General features: G+C 37.4%; 1 protein-coding gene across 5 annotated transcripts in view; it reads left to right on the plus strand.

Annotated features, from left to right (window-relative positions):
- Positions 1-19863, plus strand: part of LOC113108490 (diacylglycerol kinase gamma-like) — a 118770-nt gene that overhangs the window by 92743 nt on the left and 6164 nt on the right. For all 5 annotated transcript variants that reach the window (XM_026271655.1, XM_026271657.1, XM_026271658.1 and 2 more), the window contains 4 exons: positions 3879-3969; positions 5187-5388; positions 18644-18764; positions 19568-19628. In XM_026271655.1, the coding sequence (XP_026127440.1) occupies positions 3879-3969; positions 5187-5388; positions 18644-18764; positions 19568-19628 (475 nt within the window). The remainder of the gene's footprint in view (positions 1-3878; positions 3970-5186; positions 5389-18643; positions 18765-19567; positions 19629-19863) is intronic.

A 19863-nucleotide genomic window follows, 5' to 3' on the forward strand; every position in this document is an offset into this window, starting at 1 on the left:
CAGATCTTTATTGGATAGGGTCAAGTTGATATAATAATAATAATAATAATAATAATAATGACAATATCACTATTATTATTATTATTATTATTATTATTATTATTATTATTATTATTATTATTATTATTATTATTATTATTAATAATAATAATAATAAACATCTTACAACATTACTTACAAAGTGCTTTTTAGAAATGAATATTCAGATCCAGAATTGTAAGAGGTGTTTACATAATAAGATTATTTAAACTAGATAAAAAAAGATTATTTATGCTACTATAATAGTTATATTATTAACTGTCTGTTATATTGAATTATTAAATTATTATAATATAAATTATTATTTTATGAATGTTATTAGTGTCATTAGTCTGGCTTTCCAGAAACAACAAAGAAAGACTGAAAGACTCAACTGCATCAGAGTGTTCTGATGGAAAGGAGTCGCATTGATCCGTCTGACATGATGCTCAGCCTGGCCAGATTACAGTGGGATATTCACACTGAAGTCTTTCTTCTCTTGTTCCCATCACAAGAGGTTCATCGCATCTTATCTTTAACCCCCAAATGCCCTCCTCCCTCTACAACACCCCCGTCCTTAAACTCACTCCCATTTGAGCTGTCAGTCAGAGGCTGTATCCGAGTCGGGATCAGCAGGATAAGGACTGAGCTGCGGTGTGACTGATTGGTGCAGTGATACAGGGCCAGAGAGCTCGCAGGTCAAAAAGTCATCAGTCTCTGAAGGGATTATGGGAGATGGTTATCTGGGCCGATGACCAGCAGGGTGTGTGTGTTTGTGATTGTGTTTGAGGAATGTGTTGGTTGAATTTAAAGGTTCACTGACCCTTAACATCCACATCTTTATGTGCTGATCCAGATTTTGAGCACAAGTCTAGTCAAGAGGATTTCAAATCTAGTCGACCTCTTAATGTAGTTTGATTGCTCAGTTATGTTGGATGGCCAAAGATGCCAGCTTTTAGTATTTGCAGCTTTCTTCAAAGCTCAGAAGACAACTTTGTAACAGGCTGCTAACAGAACTTTATTTTCCTCCGTATCAAACTGGGGGTGGAATGCAAAGAGAAACCCGTGGCTAATTGTTTTTTTTCCAGAGCTTCTCAGATGGAAGTTAGCTAATGAGGTTAGGCAGCTTGACCCTGTTGAGATTGCAATGTGGCTCTAATTGTGATCTCAAATCTGCTCATAATCTCTTAATATGAAAGAATGAAGGTAGCAAGTTGCTGGAGTATAAACTGAGGGAGAGGACGACAGAATGAAGTTTTAAAGAAACAGTAGCAATGCTATCAACTTGTGACAATGGTTCATCTGTTTTCAAAACACAGTCGCTTTTTGAGTAACAAGCAGACTTTTCAAGCGAGTTGTGGTATATCACAACAAACCTCTACATTGCTATGTTTGTCACATTGTATGGTATTGTGTTGTATGACATTGTATTACAACTGAGCAAATAAAGGTCATGTTCAAACATCCCACTCCAAAAAACCTGTCTTTCTAAAATATGTTTTAATTGTTGTAATATTATTTACAGTAATGCATTTGAGATACCGTATGCATTTTTGCAATGCATGGGTTTCTTTGCATCTATCCCATGAACTAATTATATATATGTGATATATTATATATTTATATATGTATATATTTATATACATAATATAAATATATAAATGTATAATATATAACATATATAATTATGTTCAAAAGTTCAATATTGATTAATTTATATCATATATAAAATGTTAAATAAATAATAAAAAAAAAAAAAAAAATCAAGTTTCAAAGCAGACTGGAAAAAAAACAAAACAAGATGGTCTAGAAACATTTTCCACTCAGAAATAGCTAGTAAATTTCACAAACAATGAACCAGCAAGTAACAAACTAAATTACACACATGAAATTTGAAACAAAAATGAAGGAGACAACCTGAAATAATATTTTCTTATAAAATGTACTTCGAAAAATATTCTTACAGTGCACTTAACTTAAATTTGACTTGTCAAATATAAAAAATATATATAGAATTTTATAGATTTATAAGCATGTTGCCATCAGTATTTGATGTCAGACTTCACTTACACTTGTGGCTCTTGTATCCTGTACCTCAGCAGATTACATGCTTTATATAGTTGATACTTATGTTTTCTCTCTGTCAATCCCTTGTGGACCTGGAGAAGCCCCCATTGCATGTTGTCTATTATGCAAACAATAGTGTTGTCATTATCAGCAGAACACCCCTTTGCAGGGCCTTGTCACTTGTTGTCACCATCTGATGAGTGTAAATTGCCCTGTTTCGTAACCAAAGTGAAAATGCAACACATTTACAGTAGAGAGAGAAATGATATGGTCCTGGTGTTATAAAGTCATTTGTTTATTTCTTTTTTTGAGCTCTTATAGCACTGAGCTGAAGCAGAAAGTCTTACCCTTGATATTGGCAGCGTCTGTTGTCCTCAGCTGGCTCCTCTCAGTGTTACTGTCAGATTGTGCTCAGGTTGCAGATGGTGGCTCTGGTTTCTCCATGGAAGCTGAGGCCAAGTTCACTGTCACTCATGTCCTCTCACACCTGTCTGCCTCGGCTTTCCTTGTAGTGTATCAATATTTCAGAAGGCCAGGGGAAGGGCAGAGGGTGACAAAATGAACTGGCCCAAAGGCTTTCTGGCCCTAACTGTAACCAGCCATGTCTTCAAGAATAAGATTGAAATGGGTAAGATGAGACAGACACCGCATTGTTAAAGCACAACTCATACCATTTTGTTTAATTCAAATTAATGTGACAAAGTTAGACCTGTTTAAGTAACAAATGCTTAAAAATTTAGAGTTGGAAAGATTTTGTAATCTTTTTAAATTTTAAGGCTGCATTAATTTGATTAAAAAGAATACAATAGAAACAGTAATATTGTAATATACTTTTACAATTTAAAATAACTGTTTTCTGTTTTAATTCATTAAAATTTTTATCACATTTGATAACATAAAAAACAAAACATTAGAAAACATTATTTTCAAAGTTGCCAAAGTTTAAAATAACTGCATTTATTAAACATCTTTCTTAATGTTTTAATGTTAGTTTTGATCAATTTAATGTGTCCTAACTGAATAGTAGTTAATTTCTTAAAAATCTTACTGACCCCAAACCTTTGTGTGGTATAGTTTAAATCGATGGTAGTTTTACCTTCATAGCATTCCGTATGCTTTCCTTAGCTAATTAAATTGTAAATTTGATGCCGTAAATCTTGATTCAGCTACTAAACTAAACAAAAACACTATTTTTGTAAATCTATGTTATGTGTTGTTGCAAATGAGGTACTTTTGGAAGTTTTTTGTTTAAAGTTAGATCTGAGAGCAGTTGTCTGTTTAATCCGTTGACAGCCCAATGCTCTGTTCATCCCATAATATTTATTTTCACGCCAGCATAAGCATTGGGGTGTGTAAACGCGAACTTGTTTGTTGTTCCAATGATAGAGCAGCTGCACACCGAGTCATCTTTTCTTTTTTTTCGCATTATGACTGAGCTTGAGATGTGGCATTTTAAATCTTGTTGAACATAAGTTTACGTTTGTCAGTTACTCCTCTGAGTTCACCTTAAAACATTAAATGCCTAGGTGTCATTTACGACAGGATCCTCACCCCTTATTATTATTATTATTTTTTTTTTTGTTAGCATTTGAGGTTTGTAATAAGTAAATACATTACAGCTGTTTTTTTAGGTTACTGATTGATCAGAGCCATAAAAGATCAAGTATTCATGCATAACCTAATTGTTTTTCATGAGCTTTCTACATAACATCACAACCAAAAATGTATTGTTTAAATGACATTTTAAATAAATGCATTAGTTTAACTTCTAATTATTTTTGTTCTCTCTTTAGGATGAAAAACAAGTTGTGGTACTTTGAATTTGGCACCACAGAGACCATCTCAGCCACTTGTAAAAAGCTGAACGAGTGTATTGAGGTGGAGGTGAGTTCAGGACATTTATCCTCAACAGTGCCTTGTTTTACTTGACAGCAAATGTTGTAATTATATACAGCCACATTCACAGTCTTTTGACTGTGTATATGGACAGTATATCCACTGAATACTTCCTTCAACAAACTGCGATTCATTATTGCAGTAAACCTCAGGTCAGCGTTGAGGGAACATGTCAGGACATCCATCTGAACTCTGTTGACAGTGTTCCCTGCATGTCAAAATTTCACACTAGCCAGTTTGTGTCTGTGGTTTGACGTACATAATGAATGTAATGACTTTCAATGACAATGAAGAGTTTTTAACTGATTTATTCATTATCAAAAGTGCTAGATATTCCATCCAGACAGAGACATTATAAGGCAGCAAAGACAAACCACTTGTGAAATTGAAAAATGCCTATCAGCAGTCATCTTTTTTAAAGAATTTTCAGCTTGATTTGAGCCAAAATGTATGAGTTATTATTAAAGCATAAACAGGATTTCATTTTTTCTGCACTCAAGTAGATAAAAGCTGTACTTGAATGCCTATTACTTACAAAAAGATAATTAAATAAAGAAAAGAAAATACAATTGGCCGCATTACCAACATGGCTGCTAAGTAAACTAACGTTGATCCAGACCGAAGAGGGTTATGTTTCACAACGGTTATGAAATTAGCAGAGCTATGAAAACATCAGCAGCCGAGGAATTCGCTTTAGGAAAAGAAAGTTTCTTTCTCCCACTCTTGTGTGGGATCTCACACGGATCGAGGCGTCTCATTATGTCATAAACATGTCAGCACTTGTCTTTTGAAGTTTGTGTACTTTTCCACTGTACTGACGCCCTTGGTTTGATTCAGGGTGGTCTGTGACATCATACAATACTGCACAGCATTTCTATTTTTGGATCGCCCGCAGGCATTTTTAGACTAGTTACACATCTCTGGTGCGATTGCTATTGATGCCCCACTCCTAATAGTTAATGCAGTTTATAATGCTTTAAATGCTTTGTCACTCTTTTTTATGCAGTTTACATTACCTTTCAATAATTTGGAGTCATTTTCATTTTTTTTTTTTATAATATTAATACTTTTTTTTAGCAAGTATTCATTAAATTGATCAAAAGTGACAGCAAAGACATTTATAATGTTAGAATAAAATAAAACATGGTAAACATAAAAGGCTCTTTTCCAACATTTTCTTTTTTGTTTTCCTCTGTCTGTCCCAGTGTGATGGCATCATTTTGGATCTCAGCAGCACGTCTCTGGAGGGTATCGCTGTGCTCAATATTCCCAGCATGCACGGGGGCTCAAACCTGTGGGGCGAGACCAAGAAAAGACGGAATTACAATCGCATGAGTAAGAAAGTGCCAGAGAGAATGACTGGCAGCACTGTCACCGATGCCAAGGAGCTCAAGTTTTGTGTGCAAGGTGAGTCAGACTTTAGGACATAAAGCACTGAATTAGATCTGGGTTGCTCCTGAAACGTTCCTACAACCTACAAGTTTCCAAATATAGCAGAGACGAAACCAAAGCATGCACATCGACGGCAATAAAAGGCAGAGACATTATCCTTTTGTATTCAGTTGTTGCTTCTGGCTGTTTCATTGTAGTACATTAAGTGTTGATGACCGAATTGACTGAAACCTCGGATTTCCTGCCACTTCTGATAAATGTCAAATTACTGGCCATCTTCGGTACATCAGCACACCATGTGGAGCCGTTTCATGTGCAGCTCTGACTCACAGCTGCTGTGGAGGAGCCGAAAGCTTTTAACCATGGCTAATGAGCAGGAGTCTCTCCGGCTGCTCGTTACACTGATGTTCAGTCTCACTGTGTTTAGGGACTTCCTGCGCTCGTTTCACAGAGTGTGAGGCGCTATTAGCAGTGCTAATCGTCATTTAGGGATAGCGCTATCTGTGTCAATGCCTCACTGAGTACCAGCTTTTCCAGATTCCACACTAGAGTTTGGTGTCACTACCCCATTAAATGTCCTTCAGGGAGGGTAAATCAGCACAAACGCCCTTGTGACGCCAGCCTCCGGGGCCCCGGCGTCACCATCAGCTGTCTCAGTCAGTGATCAGAGCTCGGATGTGACTGTGCCTCCCAAGGTCAGAGCAACAGCAGCTGTTTCAGGTAGCAGTGAATCAGCCTCCAGCACCAGGCCTGTGTTTTGTCCAAAGGAAATGAAAATTCTGTCATCATTTTATATAATCATATATATTTCTCATATTATATACTGTATATACTGTCCCCAAACGTTTCAATGGTAGGATGCTCTTGACTTTATTTTCAGTAGTTCTCTTCCCAGAAAAATATGACACTAGTGATGGGAAGTTCGATTCTTTTCCGCGAACCGGTTCTTTCGGACGGTTCGATTCAATAAACCGGTTGAAAAAAACGGTTCATCGGTTCTTTCACGCTCGACGTAATGATGTCTATCAAACATTCAAATATATAAAGTCAGTAATCATAACTTTAGTCAGTTAAAACCTCATAATCATGAAAAGTTTACATTTGAGTTTTGCAACAACACCTAAATACAGTAACAGCAATAATGTCCATATGAGGATTTAAGTCTTGAAGATATAAAGTAAATAAATTAGGTGTCATCAGCGCAGAAACCATGATCCACTTACTAAACATAATCCATTGCGATGTATTTGTTATTAAATGAGCTTAGCCTACGTTTCGCCAGATTGCCCTTCATCCAAGCCCTCGAAATACCCGCGCTCATAACATTACTAGTACAGAATCAGAATCAATCACCAAAACAATCCCTTCGGTTCAGACATGCTGTGAGTCAGTTGGCTTCACGCTGAATCGCGCATGCGCAGTATCATCAGTTCATCGGTTCTCAATTCGGACGCGTCCGACAGAAACGATTCTCGGTTGAGTGTACTGATGATCCGAAAACCGAAGCAACCGGTTCTTGACTTGAGAACGAGAACTGCTCCAGCAGTGGGCGTGTTTGTTCATTATCTGGCTCCGCTCGGTGTTCTTGACTCGAGAACGAGAATCGCTCTAACCGGCACGTGCTGCAGTTCAGTGTCATCAGCTGCTCCACTCGTGTTCATGTTCTACAAACTCAATGTGAATGTGTCATCATTAACTACAAATACAGTACAGATATCTCATAAATCATCCCTTATTCCTATTAAACATAAGAGTCTTAAGAGTCTTAATTATTGTTCAACTTCCCTGAAAACCCATTTGGCCTATACATTATATACAATATACAGATTGGAAACATTAATCTAAAAAAAATAATAATAAAAAAAATCAAAATAAAATATAGTTATTTTATCACACTTTCCGATGTTTCACACAATACTTACAAAATTACACGCATGCGCAGTATCATCAGTTCATCGGTTCTCAATTCGGACGCGTCCGACAGAACGATTCTCGGTTGAGTGTACTGGTGATCCGAAAACCGAAGCAACCGGTTCTTGACTTGAGAACGAGAACTGCTCCAGCAGTGGGCGTGTTTGTTCATTATCTGGCTCCGCTCGGTGTTCATCTTCAGTTCGGTCTTCACAGCATTTCATTCAGTGTACTGTTTGAGTAAATGGATTACCCCGGGATATTGGTTTATTCTGACTCAGAGGGAGTGTCAGTCACGTTAAAAAAATTAACAGCTTAAGTAATTTGTGGATTTATGCTTATTGGAGACGTGAACCGTTTCAAACGATTCAGTTCGATTTGGTGAACTGGTTCAACCGGTTCACTAAGAAGAACCGTTTAAATTGAACGATTCGTTCACGAATCGGCCATCACTATATGACACACACTTTGATCAGCTTCATTCAGTGGGACTGGAGTGTGTGTGTGCATGCTTAGAAAAACGGTGATATTTTCTAAACGGGGCCTCTCATTGCTTTCATAAATGGCCTCTTCTTTTAAGTCAACACGACCATTGTGTGGGCAGCAAGACCCTCGAGATGTTTCGGTTTGGTTTTGTTTTAGCTGACGTCAGTAAATGACAGCTGTGACCTGCGAGAGCAGCGTCATGAATTTTCAGTTCTCTTCACATTTACAACTCTCCCGTCCCTCTCCCTGTGCTCTTCTGTACTCCACTGACTGAACTCACATGAATCCCGTTACCATGGAGACCCCCAGGCCCTCCTGAACTGAGGAACAGCGCAGGGATGGAAAGAGAACGAGCGTTTGGGAGGGAGGGAGAGAGAGAGAGAGTGGGCTGCTGTGAGCTGGGTGACTCATATCAGTAATCTTTAACTGGCCTTCAGGCACAAATACTCAACCAGCACTACATACAGTAGAGGTCTGTAGCCACATCCCATCCAAAGTAACTGTGATCACTCTGTTAGTCAGTTAGTTTTCAGCCATTTGTCTTTTTCCATTTAGCTCTACGGATTGAGTGCTACAGGGTTTCTGAAAGCTCACCGGTGATGTAGGTGATGCCAACTCCCTCCACATGTTTAGATAGCACAGGTTCCACTCTGTGAAAATGGCTTGCTGTTTACAGCTGTAAGAGCATGACCTCATTTCCACCTCTCTATGGAGTGTATTTTGAGGTTTATATGAATAGAGAATTCCTCTCACTCACTCCACGCAACAGTTTCCACATGACTCAGGTCCTAATGGATGTCTGCATGTGACTGTTGCATCATTAGGGGTGTTGTTAGACTTCTAGTGCAGAATCTTTTTCTGGACAGTCCTTTAAAAGAACAGCATTTGTGTGAGATGGGAATCTTTTCTAACAATGTACATTTCTTAACTGTCATTTCCATTTTAATTGAATGCATCCACGCTGAATAAATGTATATACAAATCTCACTGAACCCAGTTTGCATATTTGTATTTCCTAGTAGTTAAAGCACGCCTCAATGAAGAGTTGCAGTTTTAACATTCTGTGCGTGACAGGATTCATAAAAGGGTTATGGGTCAATAATGGGTTAAATATAACTTGAAATGATTATGTGAAAATATGCAAAAGCTGTCTAATCGCAGTTCATGGCCATTTTGGAAGAAATTATGTCAATTGCTGCTGAAAATTAGTCATGGTGGAATGTTCAGGATTTTTTGCCTTCTTTCCATGTTTGTGTATTTCAGGAAAAGCTGAAATAATGAAGCCATATTTGTGTGGCTGACAGCATCTCCACATCTCTTATTTCAAATCGCCTGTTCCCTTTTCCTCTCTTTATTTCAGGGTCACAGAGGGACATTTTGTCCTTTCACCTGCTTCCCACACACTTGAACTCTCCTCTTTCTTTCTCTTTATGGCTCGTACACAAGCCGCTCCACCCTTCCCACAGCGATCTTGCCACACACTGCCTCTTGCTGATGGCTATTTCAGGCCACTGGGGCCATTCATTGTTACATCCCACAAACAGCAACACACACACATGCACATAAAACACACACTTGGATTCTCGTAAACACAGAGCGAATGATTTGTGTCGTATTTCCTCACTCCCGTCGCACACGACAGGAATAGAAGTGAAACTCTCCACCCAAAGAGCATTGTGGGAAAACGGTGACTCAGTGGACGAAGGGACGCTTTCAACTGTGGCATGATCAGTGGCCAAAAAAGCCATTCAACAGCTTTGCTCTGGCTTTAGCAAGAGTGATGGACATTTGAAGAGTGGCTCTCACCCATCAGGGGTTCAAAATCATTGAAGACGTTTCTGGCCCGAGGGGCCCTTTCCCATGATCTGCGTCATGAGAGCTGTGATTGTTGGCCTGCTTTGTGAGACGAGCTTTGTTTGCGAATGACATGGGAACAGAGGTTGGGAGACTGGCGAGCTCTTTTGCATGCAGAACGCTAGTAAACGGACTGTGTGCAGGCAGAGCGCATCTGTACAGTGAGTGTGTGATAATGAGGAGAGCATGAGCAGTGTGGCAGACTATCGCTTGGGCTCTCGCTGAACAACAAACACCCTGGTATGTGAATCATGACAAGTTATGAAATGCCAGACAATGTTAAAATTAACACCTATCGTTCATTTGAGCTCATCACGGTGCGTCTGAAATGTCTGCTGCTGCATGAGGCTGTTTTAAGACATGTCACAATACTGACATAATGAGAACGCCTCAAATGGATAGAAGCATGGGAATCAAGTGTGTCATGAGGAGAATGTTGTGTAAGTGGAGCAGGGCTGAAGCTTTAGCTAGTGTAGGGAACATGCTTGAGAAAAATGAGCAGAGGCAATCTGCAGAAATCTTAAGGAATAAGTTCATAAGAATGTTCCTTAGTGCAGTTGTTGAAAAATTCTGAAGACATTCTTCAAGAAAAACTTTTTTTTCTTCTTAAAGCTGCACTCAGAAACTTTTTTGTGTTTTAAATTCATATAATAAGCGAGTACATGGTGAATACCTTTTCTAAACTTATCCTGAATCACTACGGTACACCTACAGTACGTTTCCCTATTCAGACTATTTTAGACTGGTTCTGGTAGGAACCGCTGTGGGGTAGCCCAGTGTCTGCGAGATTCATCATAGACATAAACAGAGAGAAGTCTACAATGATTTTCTGCAAGACACGTGTAGTTCTGTTAACTTACCGCTAGAGCGCCAAAATTTATTGACTGCCGTTTTCATTATAAAATTACAGGCTTGTCTGATTGTATATTATTCATGAGGTTGCATTGTGAACGCTAAATTCAAAACTTTACATTGGTAAATCTTAAGAATATATCTGCCCATCTATCAACACATACAGTGTGTGTTATTCTAATTTATTCCCAAGTCATTTTTAATTATTTTAAGAAACAAAATTCAAGAATTTGGAAGTTTTTTTCTAAAGAAAAAAAAAACAATCTAAAAAGATAAGAGCATTCTTAAAGGGATATTTTATACAAAAACTGTTTGATGACCAATGTTTTTACCAATAATTTTATTTTGGGGGGTGAGCTATCCATTTTAAGGAGCATTCTTGAATCATGAACTGCTGTGATTGGCTAACAGCTGTGCATATCCTTCACAGATGGACGCTACAGTGATTTTGGTTAAAAACACATAAATACTCAGTACATATGAAACCGTAATAACAGTGATCACATCATTTTAAAAAAGTTACTCACACTTGTGTGTTGCAAAATTACTGTTGGATCATATACAGTTGGCAAATCATCATCTTTTAGTTTCAAACTTTCTGCAAATCCTATGTCAAAATGTGCCTTGTTTGTAAACAAATCTGCGGTAAAATTAAGTGACCAAAGGAACAAGTTCTTACTGACGTGGTCTGGAACTTCATTAAACAGAAAGTTCATTCAATCATTACTAATGTTGTGATCAGAAGGAAGTAGCGTAGTGTAACGGTACACAAATATGGTGGTTGGTACGTACCTTGGTTTTAACGTCATGGTTCGGTATGATTTGAGTACATTGGGGGAAAAACTTTTTATACTTTTTTTTAATGGTTTACTGAACAAGTTGCTATTTCTTTAAATACATTCAGTTATAGTTTAAATTTCTTGGAGATAAAAATCTACCTCAGCTTATGCTTAAAACTATAGGAAGCCTTTTTACATGTACAATTAGGCCTAACAACTAAACCCATACTTGAATTTAATTACTATTTATTTTTAAATAGATGAGCATGTCCAATGGCAACTGGCAGTACTACATTTGCTACAAGTGCCTGACTTCAGCGTTCGTCCATCTATCACTGTTCATCATACTTGCTAAATAAATTGACACAAAGTTTACGGTATGTTAGCGGGTGAGGGCGTTTTCGAACACGTCTGGCCAATCAATGTATACTTACGTTACGGTTAGTATCAGTTGTGCTGGTTAGACCCTGCTCCAGAGTAGGAGCTAATTCGGTTCTCGAAAAAGGCAGTCCGGTACTAAAATCGCACGTAGTTCGGTGCAAAAACTCCCAAAAGTAAGTAGTTCCACAATTAGTACTGGTACTATGAAAAGGTTCCAGCGGTGCGAAAGGCCCTTTTGTTGTTTGGTTCCTGCATAGACCTGCATTTTTCCTCTTGTTATTCACACTTCATGTGTGAATTGATGGGCGGGGCTAAACAAGCAGCGATGTAGAGGCAGGCATTAATCTTTTCCTGCGAGGCGGTGTTTATCCACACTATTACGTCATAGAGTGGCACATTCCAAAAAGTTTTGAATTCTGAAAATTACAGGATGTTTTTACAGTACAATGAGCTCTTAAATGTCAAAAGATCAAGGAAATTTTGATTTCTCAGTTCATGAGCCCTCTAAGTAAGATGAAAATAGCAAATCTTTGTCAAATTAATGATAGAAAAGTTTACATAAGCAGAGATGGAGAATAGAGCAATGAGTATGAAGAGCTTAATCGTAAAATATGCTAGTAGTGAGTGAATGAGATCTCAGGGATGAAGTTTACCAGAGAAGAAATCATAATAGGTTTTTGAGAATAATGTATGCTAAAGATAGCTTTGGAATTAAGCATGCAGTTGGAAATCTCACTGATGTAGTTTTGTAGAGAAAAGACTCTGAGAGTAAAGCGTGGTAGAGAAGAAAGTCTCGTGATTTTGTGTATGCCAGTAAAGAGTGCACCTTAGGAATGAGGTATGCTAGAAAAGAGTTCAGAAGCAGCATTTCTCAGTGTAGTTTGCAGAAGAAGTGTGCTTAAGTTCTGAGTGCAGGAATGCTCATTCTGTAACACGGGCTGATACTGGGTGGATTGTGCTCTGTAAACACTGAGAGGTGGCTCTCGTGCCAAGAGACCGTCCACCCCCGCACCCCTACCACAGCTCCTTCTGACCATCTGCCTTCACTTCTACCAGCCCAAGACACCAAAGGGACAGCACAGGCCTGAAACCACCAGAAACACAATAAATAAATCTCCTCACCCGAGTGGAATCCAACAGACCCTGCGCATAAGAAAAGTTCAGAAATAGCTCCTTTATAAACCCGTTTCATGGCTCTTTCTGCTTTTTTACTGAGGTATAGGCATCACAAAGCAGCTTTAGCAGATGTCGGGTCTCTTCTCCGGTCAGAAAGTGCAAGGCGACCTTAGACAAAGTAAGAAGAATGGTTGTCAATGTGTGCAATGTCCATTCAAGCGTCTGAACAGTGTGAGCTTCACATGCAGGTTACCTTTTTTTTTATATATATATGCGAGTGACTTTGAAAATGTCAGTGTAGAAGAGTATGCTGACCTCAGTAGTGTTCACTGACTGACTTAACTGAACTGAGTGAAGTAAACGGTAGTGAAGGACTAAAGTTTGTCATTTTCTCTGATAAACACGATCAGTGAGGATCATGTAATTTGTTTAGATCACTGTCATTTGTTCTATACCTTAAACAAGACCCTGCTTAGCTGGGACTTAATATCCTCCACACAATGCATTCTGACACGGTTACATAAGAAGGCGTTTGTGAGCTATTCTTAGCGCTGCCTCACTGTGATGCGCTGCCTGGAATAAGAAAGCCCAGACCTGACAGAGCGGGAAACATTCGTGTCGTGAGGAAAATAAGGCTCCCGTCAATTTTGTCCCCTCCCTCTCTATATTATTATTTTATTTGCTGCTTTTGGGGTAACGAACAAGAGGATGTGAGTTTGATAATAATACGTTCGCTCCATGAAACAAAAGACAAGTCTGACAGTAAATACACAGTTGAATATAGCATACAGCATATGGGAATATATTATTACTTGTCTTTTTACACTGATTTACCGAATTTTCCTAATAGCTGATTGACTATATTTTGTTTGCAAAAACTGAAAAACAAAACCCAGCTACTAAAGCACACACTATGAAACACTAAGCAATAGTGCTTATACAGCAGATTGAGTTTGAATTTGGCTTGCAACGTTTCCTGATTCCTAGTCATTTGTTGTCATCTCAATAAAAAATGTAAAGCATCTTTTACGTTAAAAAAGTATATAAATTTAACAGAGTGAATATTGCATATTTAATTGTTTATTTAAATGTGGATTTTCCTTATTTCTACATTTAGATTAATTTAATCCACACTAAAAATTCACCTTCAAAATACAAGTAATTGAATAACTGTCTTAGATGAAAATCCATTTTTTATTTATTTATTTACTGTACATTATACATTTGTGATAGCTGAATTCACTGATCTTAGGTTTTAGTGTTTTATGTTTTACATTTATTTACAAATATATATATATTTTTTTACATTGCTTAGTATTTCTTTGGAACCTGTGATAGTTTTCCATTGATTATTTGATGAATAAAATGTTAAAATCAACAGCATTTATTTAAAATAGAAATCTTTTCTAACAGTATAAGTCGTTACTGTCACCAAACTTTTGAATATTGCAACACAACATTTCTAATTTGAATAAACTCTGTTCTTTTAAACTTTTTATTTATCAAAGAAAAATTTGTATTAATTTTGGGATTTATTTCACAAAATTAGTTTTTTCTGTACAAATCAATATCCTTGATGATCAGAAAAAACTATTTAAAAAACATAAAAAATCTTGTTGAAAGACAACCATTTGAATTTTGCGTAAATTGGCAAATTAGTGTTTACAGATGTCTGTGAGTGCAGAGTCCATGTAGATCAGTGTGATGCTGAATATTGTTGTAGTTTTGGGTGTTAGAGAGCCGTTTGTCACCCACGTCACACCAGTGCTGAAGTCCTAATCTGCCCTCTTTGCCTCCCTCTTTTCTTCTTACAGCTCTCAATCCTATTATTGTTTCTGAGAAAACTCCTGAGATGTATAGAGCTCAGGAAGCATCAAGATCTTTGACATGCTTGTCAAATAGTGGCATTGTGGAGGTGGATAAAGGATACCAGACACAGATTTCTCTGTTGGGGCTTTTCATAGCCCTCCAAGCAAAGCAAACGGTTTGTTCACCTCTCCTGTCTGACCTTTCAGAGGAGGAGAGTCACAATATCCCCCGGCAAAGCTGCACAGTCAGGCAGGTTCAGACCTCTCCACTTCTCATCAATCAATAAACACTTTATAAACACTGGCAGGCAGCTTTTTCTTTTCAGCCGGGTCATGACTCAACAAAAGAGATTCGCAGGTCATACCACATGCTGAAAACTATCACACAGCAGTTATCAACAGCCTTGAGAGAGAAAAAAGCCCAGTACAATTCACTAATCCCACTTTGAACATTCTCCTAACTAAGTCACTCTTCAACTACGTCAACTAACTCTCATTAGAGTATTAGAGGACTGTTAGACAGTCTAGGGTTAGTTGATTCAGTTGACATTTTAAGTTGACATCCTGAAGTTTTTGAGATTTGAGATGTAAAATCTTTAACAAAATGTGGAGGAATATGCGCTTGTTATTACTTTGTTTTTGGAATATGCAGGCCTCTGCTTAATGAAATGAATTGAAGCTCCTCACAGATGTCCTTGTTGAGCTAGTAGGCGTTCCTGGAGTGTACTATCGCGGTTGAAAAGTTGGACATGTTCACTGAAGACAAGTTTTGTGAAATGTGCCGTGAAATTTGCTCTGTGAAATATTTAAACTTGACAGTGACTCACTGACTTGTTCCCTGTGTGAATGCAATATTCACAGCTGCTGAATTTATTATCTTAACCTACAGAATCAGTAACACTGAAACTCCTTATCTTAGATTTTTTTCTATTCTTTGTGTAGTTTGTATGGTTCTGAGGGATTTCAAGAGATGTGACCTTTATGATAAATGTTTCAAATATAGGTTAAATCTGGGGTTTGCTGTTAACATTAAGCAGGTTTTGGTAACACTTTACAATAAGGCTTTTATTTTTAAACATTAGTTTACAATACATTAAATTTTTGTTGATGTGCATTTCAACATTTACTAATAAATTATCTTAATATTTATGGTCCTGAGCTAATAGGAAACAAACTATGTATAGTTGTTTTTATTAAATAATGTTATCAAGGATTAATAAATACTGTAGCAAATTTCTGTAACACTTTAGTATAGGAACCAGTTCTCACTATTAAATAGTTCCTTGATAGCATGCCTATTATTAATATATTGGCTGTTTATTAGTTTTTTATATTCGGCATGAACTTATTCTACATCCCTAATCCTACACTTAACACCTTAACTAATAATAAACAGCAAATTCGAAGTTTATTGAGGCAAAAGTCATAGTTAATGGTTTGTTAATAGCGAGAATTGTACCTTAAAATAGTTTGACCCAAATTACCGCATTAACAGTAGTTCATGTATTAACTATTGGAAGCTTATTGTAAAGTGTTGGCCAGATTTCTTTTTTTTTTTTTTTTTTTTCCTGAAAAAGAATTTGTACCACTGTACCACAAATGGTTACAATTCATAAAAAGTTCAGTTTGTCAGTGTATACAATTTCATGAATTAACAACAAACAATGCTTTTTAATCATTTCAAGCTGTATGTGTGTGTATATATATATATATATATATATATATATATATATATATATATATATATATATATATATATATATATATAAATAACATTATTTTATCTCTTAAAATTAGATTAAGAAATGCTGTAAAAACTATTATCAGTTTTTTTTTTTCATGATACCCAATGCATTAACTAATGTGTACATGTTGAACTTTCTTGTAAAGTTTTACCTATTTTATTGTTTTAATATTTTAATATTATCATATTTGTTTTAATATTTTGACCTTTCATTGTGAACCAAAGTCAAACTGTCCGTTTCAGATGTTATTTCTGTCTGGTCAGCATCGTGTGTGATGTTTTATGGAGTCAAACTTGCATCATCATCCTTGCACAAGCCTCTATCCCATAAGACTAGAATAAGCCGGCTGACAGTTTCCTGCTGGGTTGCAAAAGTGTGTCTGTGTTCTGTCAGGTGACATTGTGACATTATTAACAGTGTTTACACAGTATGTTTTTATGTAAACAAACCATTGCTTCCTGTCTGGATTCTAGGCAGCCGATGGGAGTAAGCATAAGCTGTTTGCAGATGTGCCTTTAAGCACATGTCACACATCAGAGACCTTTTTGTTAATGATAGACTGGATGAACTTTGAATTTTATAGGGGGACCCAGCATGAGTACATTTGAAACATTTCTTTAACAGATCGCTATGTACAATTGGCTTGAACTGATGAGTAGTTCTAGGTTGTGTTGATGTTATGCATCCATCCACTGAACAGCAAGCTAAAGCTTCCACTGATGGGCCACTAATGTGGGTCAACTTGTAGAATGGATAGGGTATCAAAGAGAAGAGAGATCTTTATTGCATGGCTTTTTGGATTGCACGCCTAATTTTCTTGAGAATGAATTCTCAGCCTTTGATATAGCTTTAGTAAACACATTTTTTTTTCTTCTATTTGCTATTGCTTCTATTTTGCGAATGAAGATGTACATTAGACCAAGTTCTAAGAATATTGTCAGCGTTTTTAGCAGTAGTGTCAGATTGGTAACACACACTAGTAATGGTATGTTCCTGCAAGAACTCAAGATACTGTCAACAGTTCTTCCAGGAACCTTCCAAGAATCTTCAAAGAATTAAGAATTAGTCAAAATAAAATATTGTATTAAAAATAATAATTTGATGACACAACCAAAACTAAACTTGAAATAAAAATCAATTAAACCTAAATAGTAATTTTAAAAAAATTATAAAAATTACTACAGCACAAAAATCATTACGAAAACATTTTCAGGAAAATAAATTAAAGTATATAAATAATAATAAAATAGCACTGGATCTGTGTGTTCCATTATCAGCTGTAGATACTGCATTCACACTCTTGAGAAGAAGTTTCATGTAATACCCATTTCTTTATGTACTGATTTGATTGCATTGGCTCTTGAAAAATAATTCACAGAAGGTGGCTTTTTTTAAATAAAGAGGCTTTTATAAATCACTCATTCATTCTACTTATTCTGTAACAGACATATAATCATTTCCCCTGTGTGTGTGTGGATGGGACACTTGCTGCCCTGACCCTGTTGAGTGTGCTAGTGTGAGATGAGAGAAAGTTAATGAGTGAGTAAAGGGATAACAATGTTCCACAAGCATTTACTAAAGCTTAGCCTGCTTGTAGGCTTAACCACTGACATCAGTGCCTTTCCCCTGTAGGTCTATGCTCATTTTCTCTCAAACTAGCAGCTGAATTTCATTTTACGATTTTAAAATGCAATTTAAATTCAACTATGATTTAACAATTCTTCCTTTGCCACAATAAAAATATATCGCTTTTATTGCAATTGTTTATCCTAGACAGCAATGAGGCAGAATTGAGAATACATTGAAACTTTTCCCCTAGATCTTATAGTTATCATATTGTTTAGTCGCCCAGCATTCTCAGCATGTTTCTCTTAAAGTGTTAGTTACCCATAAAATGGAAATTCTGTGTACTCCCCCTCATGTTCCTAGCCTGTATGACTTTTTGATCTTTGAAACGCAAATTAAGACATTTTTAATGAAACCTTTGAGAGTTTTGTCTTTATAGTGGAGCTTCCGTTGACCATATTTGATGTGCACTGTGTATGTGTTAATCAGTGTAGTAAATGATGACAGAATTTTCATTTTTGGGTGAACTTTACATTTACTGACATCACAAACCATGCTCTCAAAATATGCAATCAAAAGATTTTATTATGAAATAGTCATCAGGTTCTTACGAGACCAAATTATCTTTGCCATGACATTCAAGTTGACTAACAATTTATCATTTCTTCTCCATTTAGTTCTCCTAAGGAATTTGGGGAAAAAAGCATCTGAGAAAAAGTTGCTACTTAAATGAAACATGAATCTATTTGTCTTTCCTTCTCTGGTAAAACAGATCTGAGTGATCAGCTTCTGGAGGTGGTGGGTTTGGAGGGAGCCATCGAGATGGGTCAGATCTACACAGGTCTCAAGAGCGCTGGGCGGCGTCTTGCACAGTGTTCCAGTGTCACCATCAGGTCAGCAGTTCATTGCCTGTCCACACATTGACTAAAAGTTCACTATTGGTCCAACTCCTAGGCAAACACTCTGATGACTTGTGTCCATTGCTCTGAAACATCTCTGTTCCCCCTCCCCCTCAGCAGGACGTCTTCTTTTGGCCAATGAAGCTAGTAAATCAGACCTTTGACCTGCTGTCACTCGCTTTGCCAACAACTCTAAGATTCTGGACTCGCTCGTACTGTTGAATAATGATGTTTGTAGCATGTCTAAACACACACTGCTCAGTCCTGACGTATGCTAATGGACCAGTGGAGACTCATCACTTCTGAGGTGCTAGTTCACAAGTTTGTTTTGTCCCGGCCTGCTTCGCTCCATTAAACACTCATAATGACCCTAACAGTTAGTTCTGAATTGAAGCGAGGTGGTTATTCACCATTTTCGCTGCCGTTTCCTCACCTGTACACAGGGTCGTTCTGCCCACGACCTAACACTTTCCGTAATAGGCATTAATAGCGCATTCATCATTGTCGTTCTCCCATGCTGTGTTGCTTTAAGTTGTAGTGGCCCTGCTGAAAAGACTAAACTAACTTTTTGTAACTGTGTGTATGTGGGAATGGAGGTGCTGGACTGTGTGAGTGTGTTAGTTTAGAGAGTTAGGGGCCCGGCTGGGAACGGGGCTGTGGGAACAGAGAGCACAGTGTTCAGAGCCGTCTAGGAAAAGTGTTGTATAGCAGCCTCGTGCCCACGATCTGCCTGGTCAGTGACCTGACCCATAACAGCTCCGTATTTTCTTCCTCTGTCCTTGTCTCTTTGTCCACAGAACGTCCCGTCTGCTGCCCATGCAGATTGATGGAGAACCGTGGATGCAGCCTCCATGCACGGTCAGCTCATTTGATTTTGCTTTCGTTGACAATTTTTTATGTAAATGTCTGAAACACAGATTCTTCTATGACCCATACCAGCAAATCCAACACTGCAATTAAATAGACATTTTACTAATGTGACTGCACCTTAAAGGGATCGTTCACCCAAAAATGAAAATTATCCCATGATTTACTCACCCTCAAGTCGTCCTAGATGTGTATGAAACAAGTACAATCAGAGTTATATTAAGAA

Source organism: Carassius auratus, chromosome 9 (assembly GCF_003368295.1).
Source record: "Carassius auratus strain Wakin chromosome 9, ASM336829v1, whole genome shotgun sequence".
In the NCBI taxonomy this organism is placed as follows: Eukaryota; Metazoa; Chordata; class Actinopteri; order Cypriniformes; family Cyprinidae; genus Carassius; species Carassius auratus.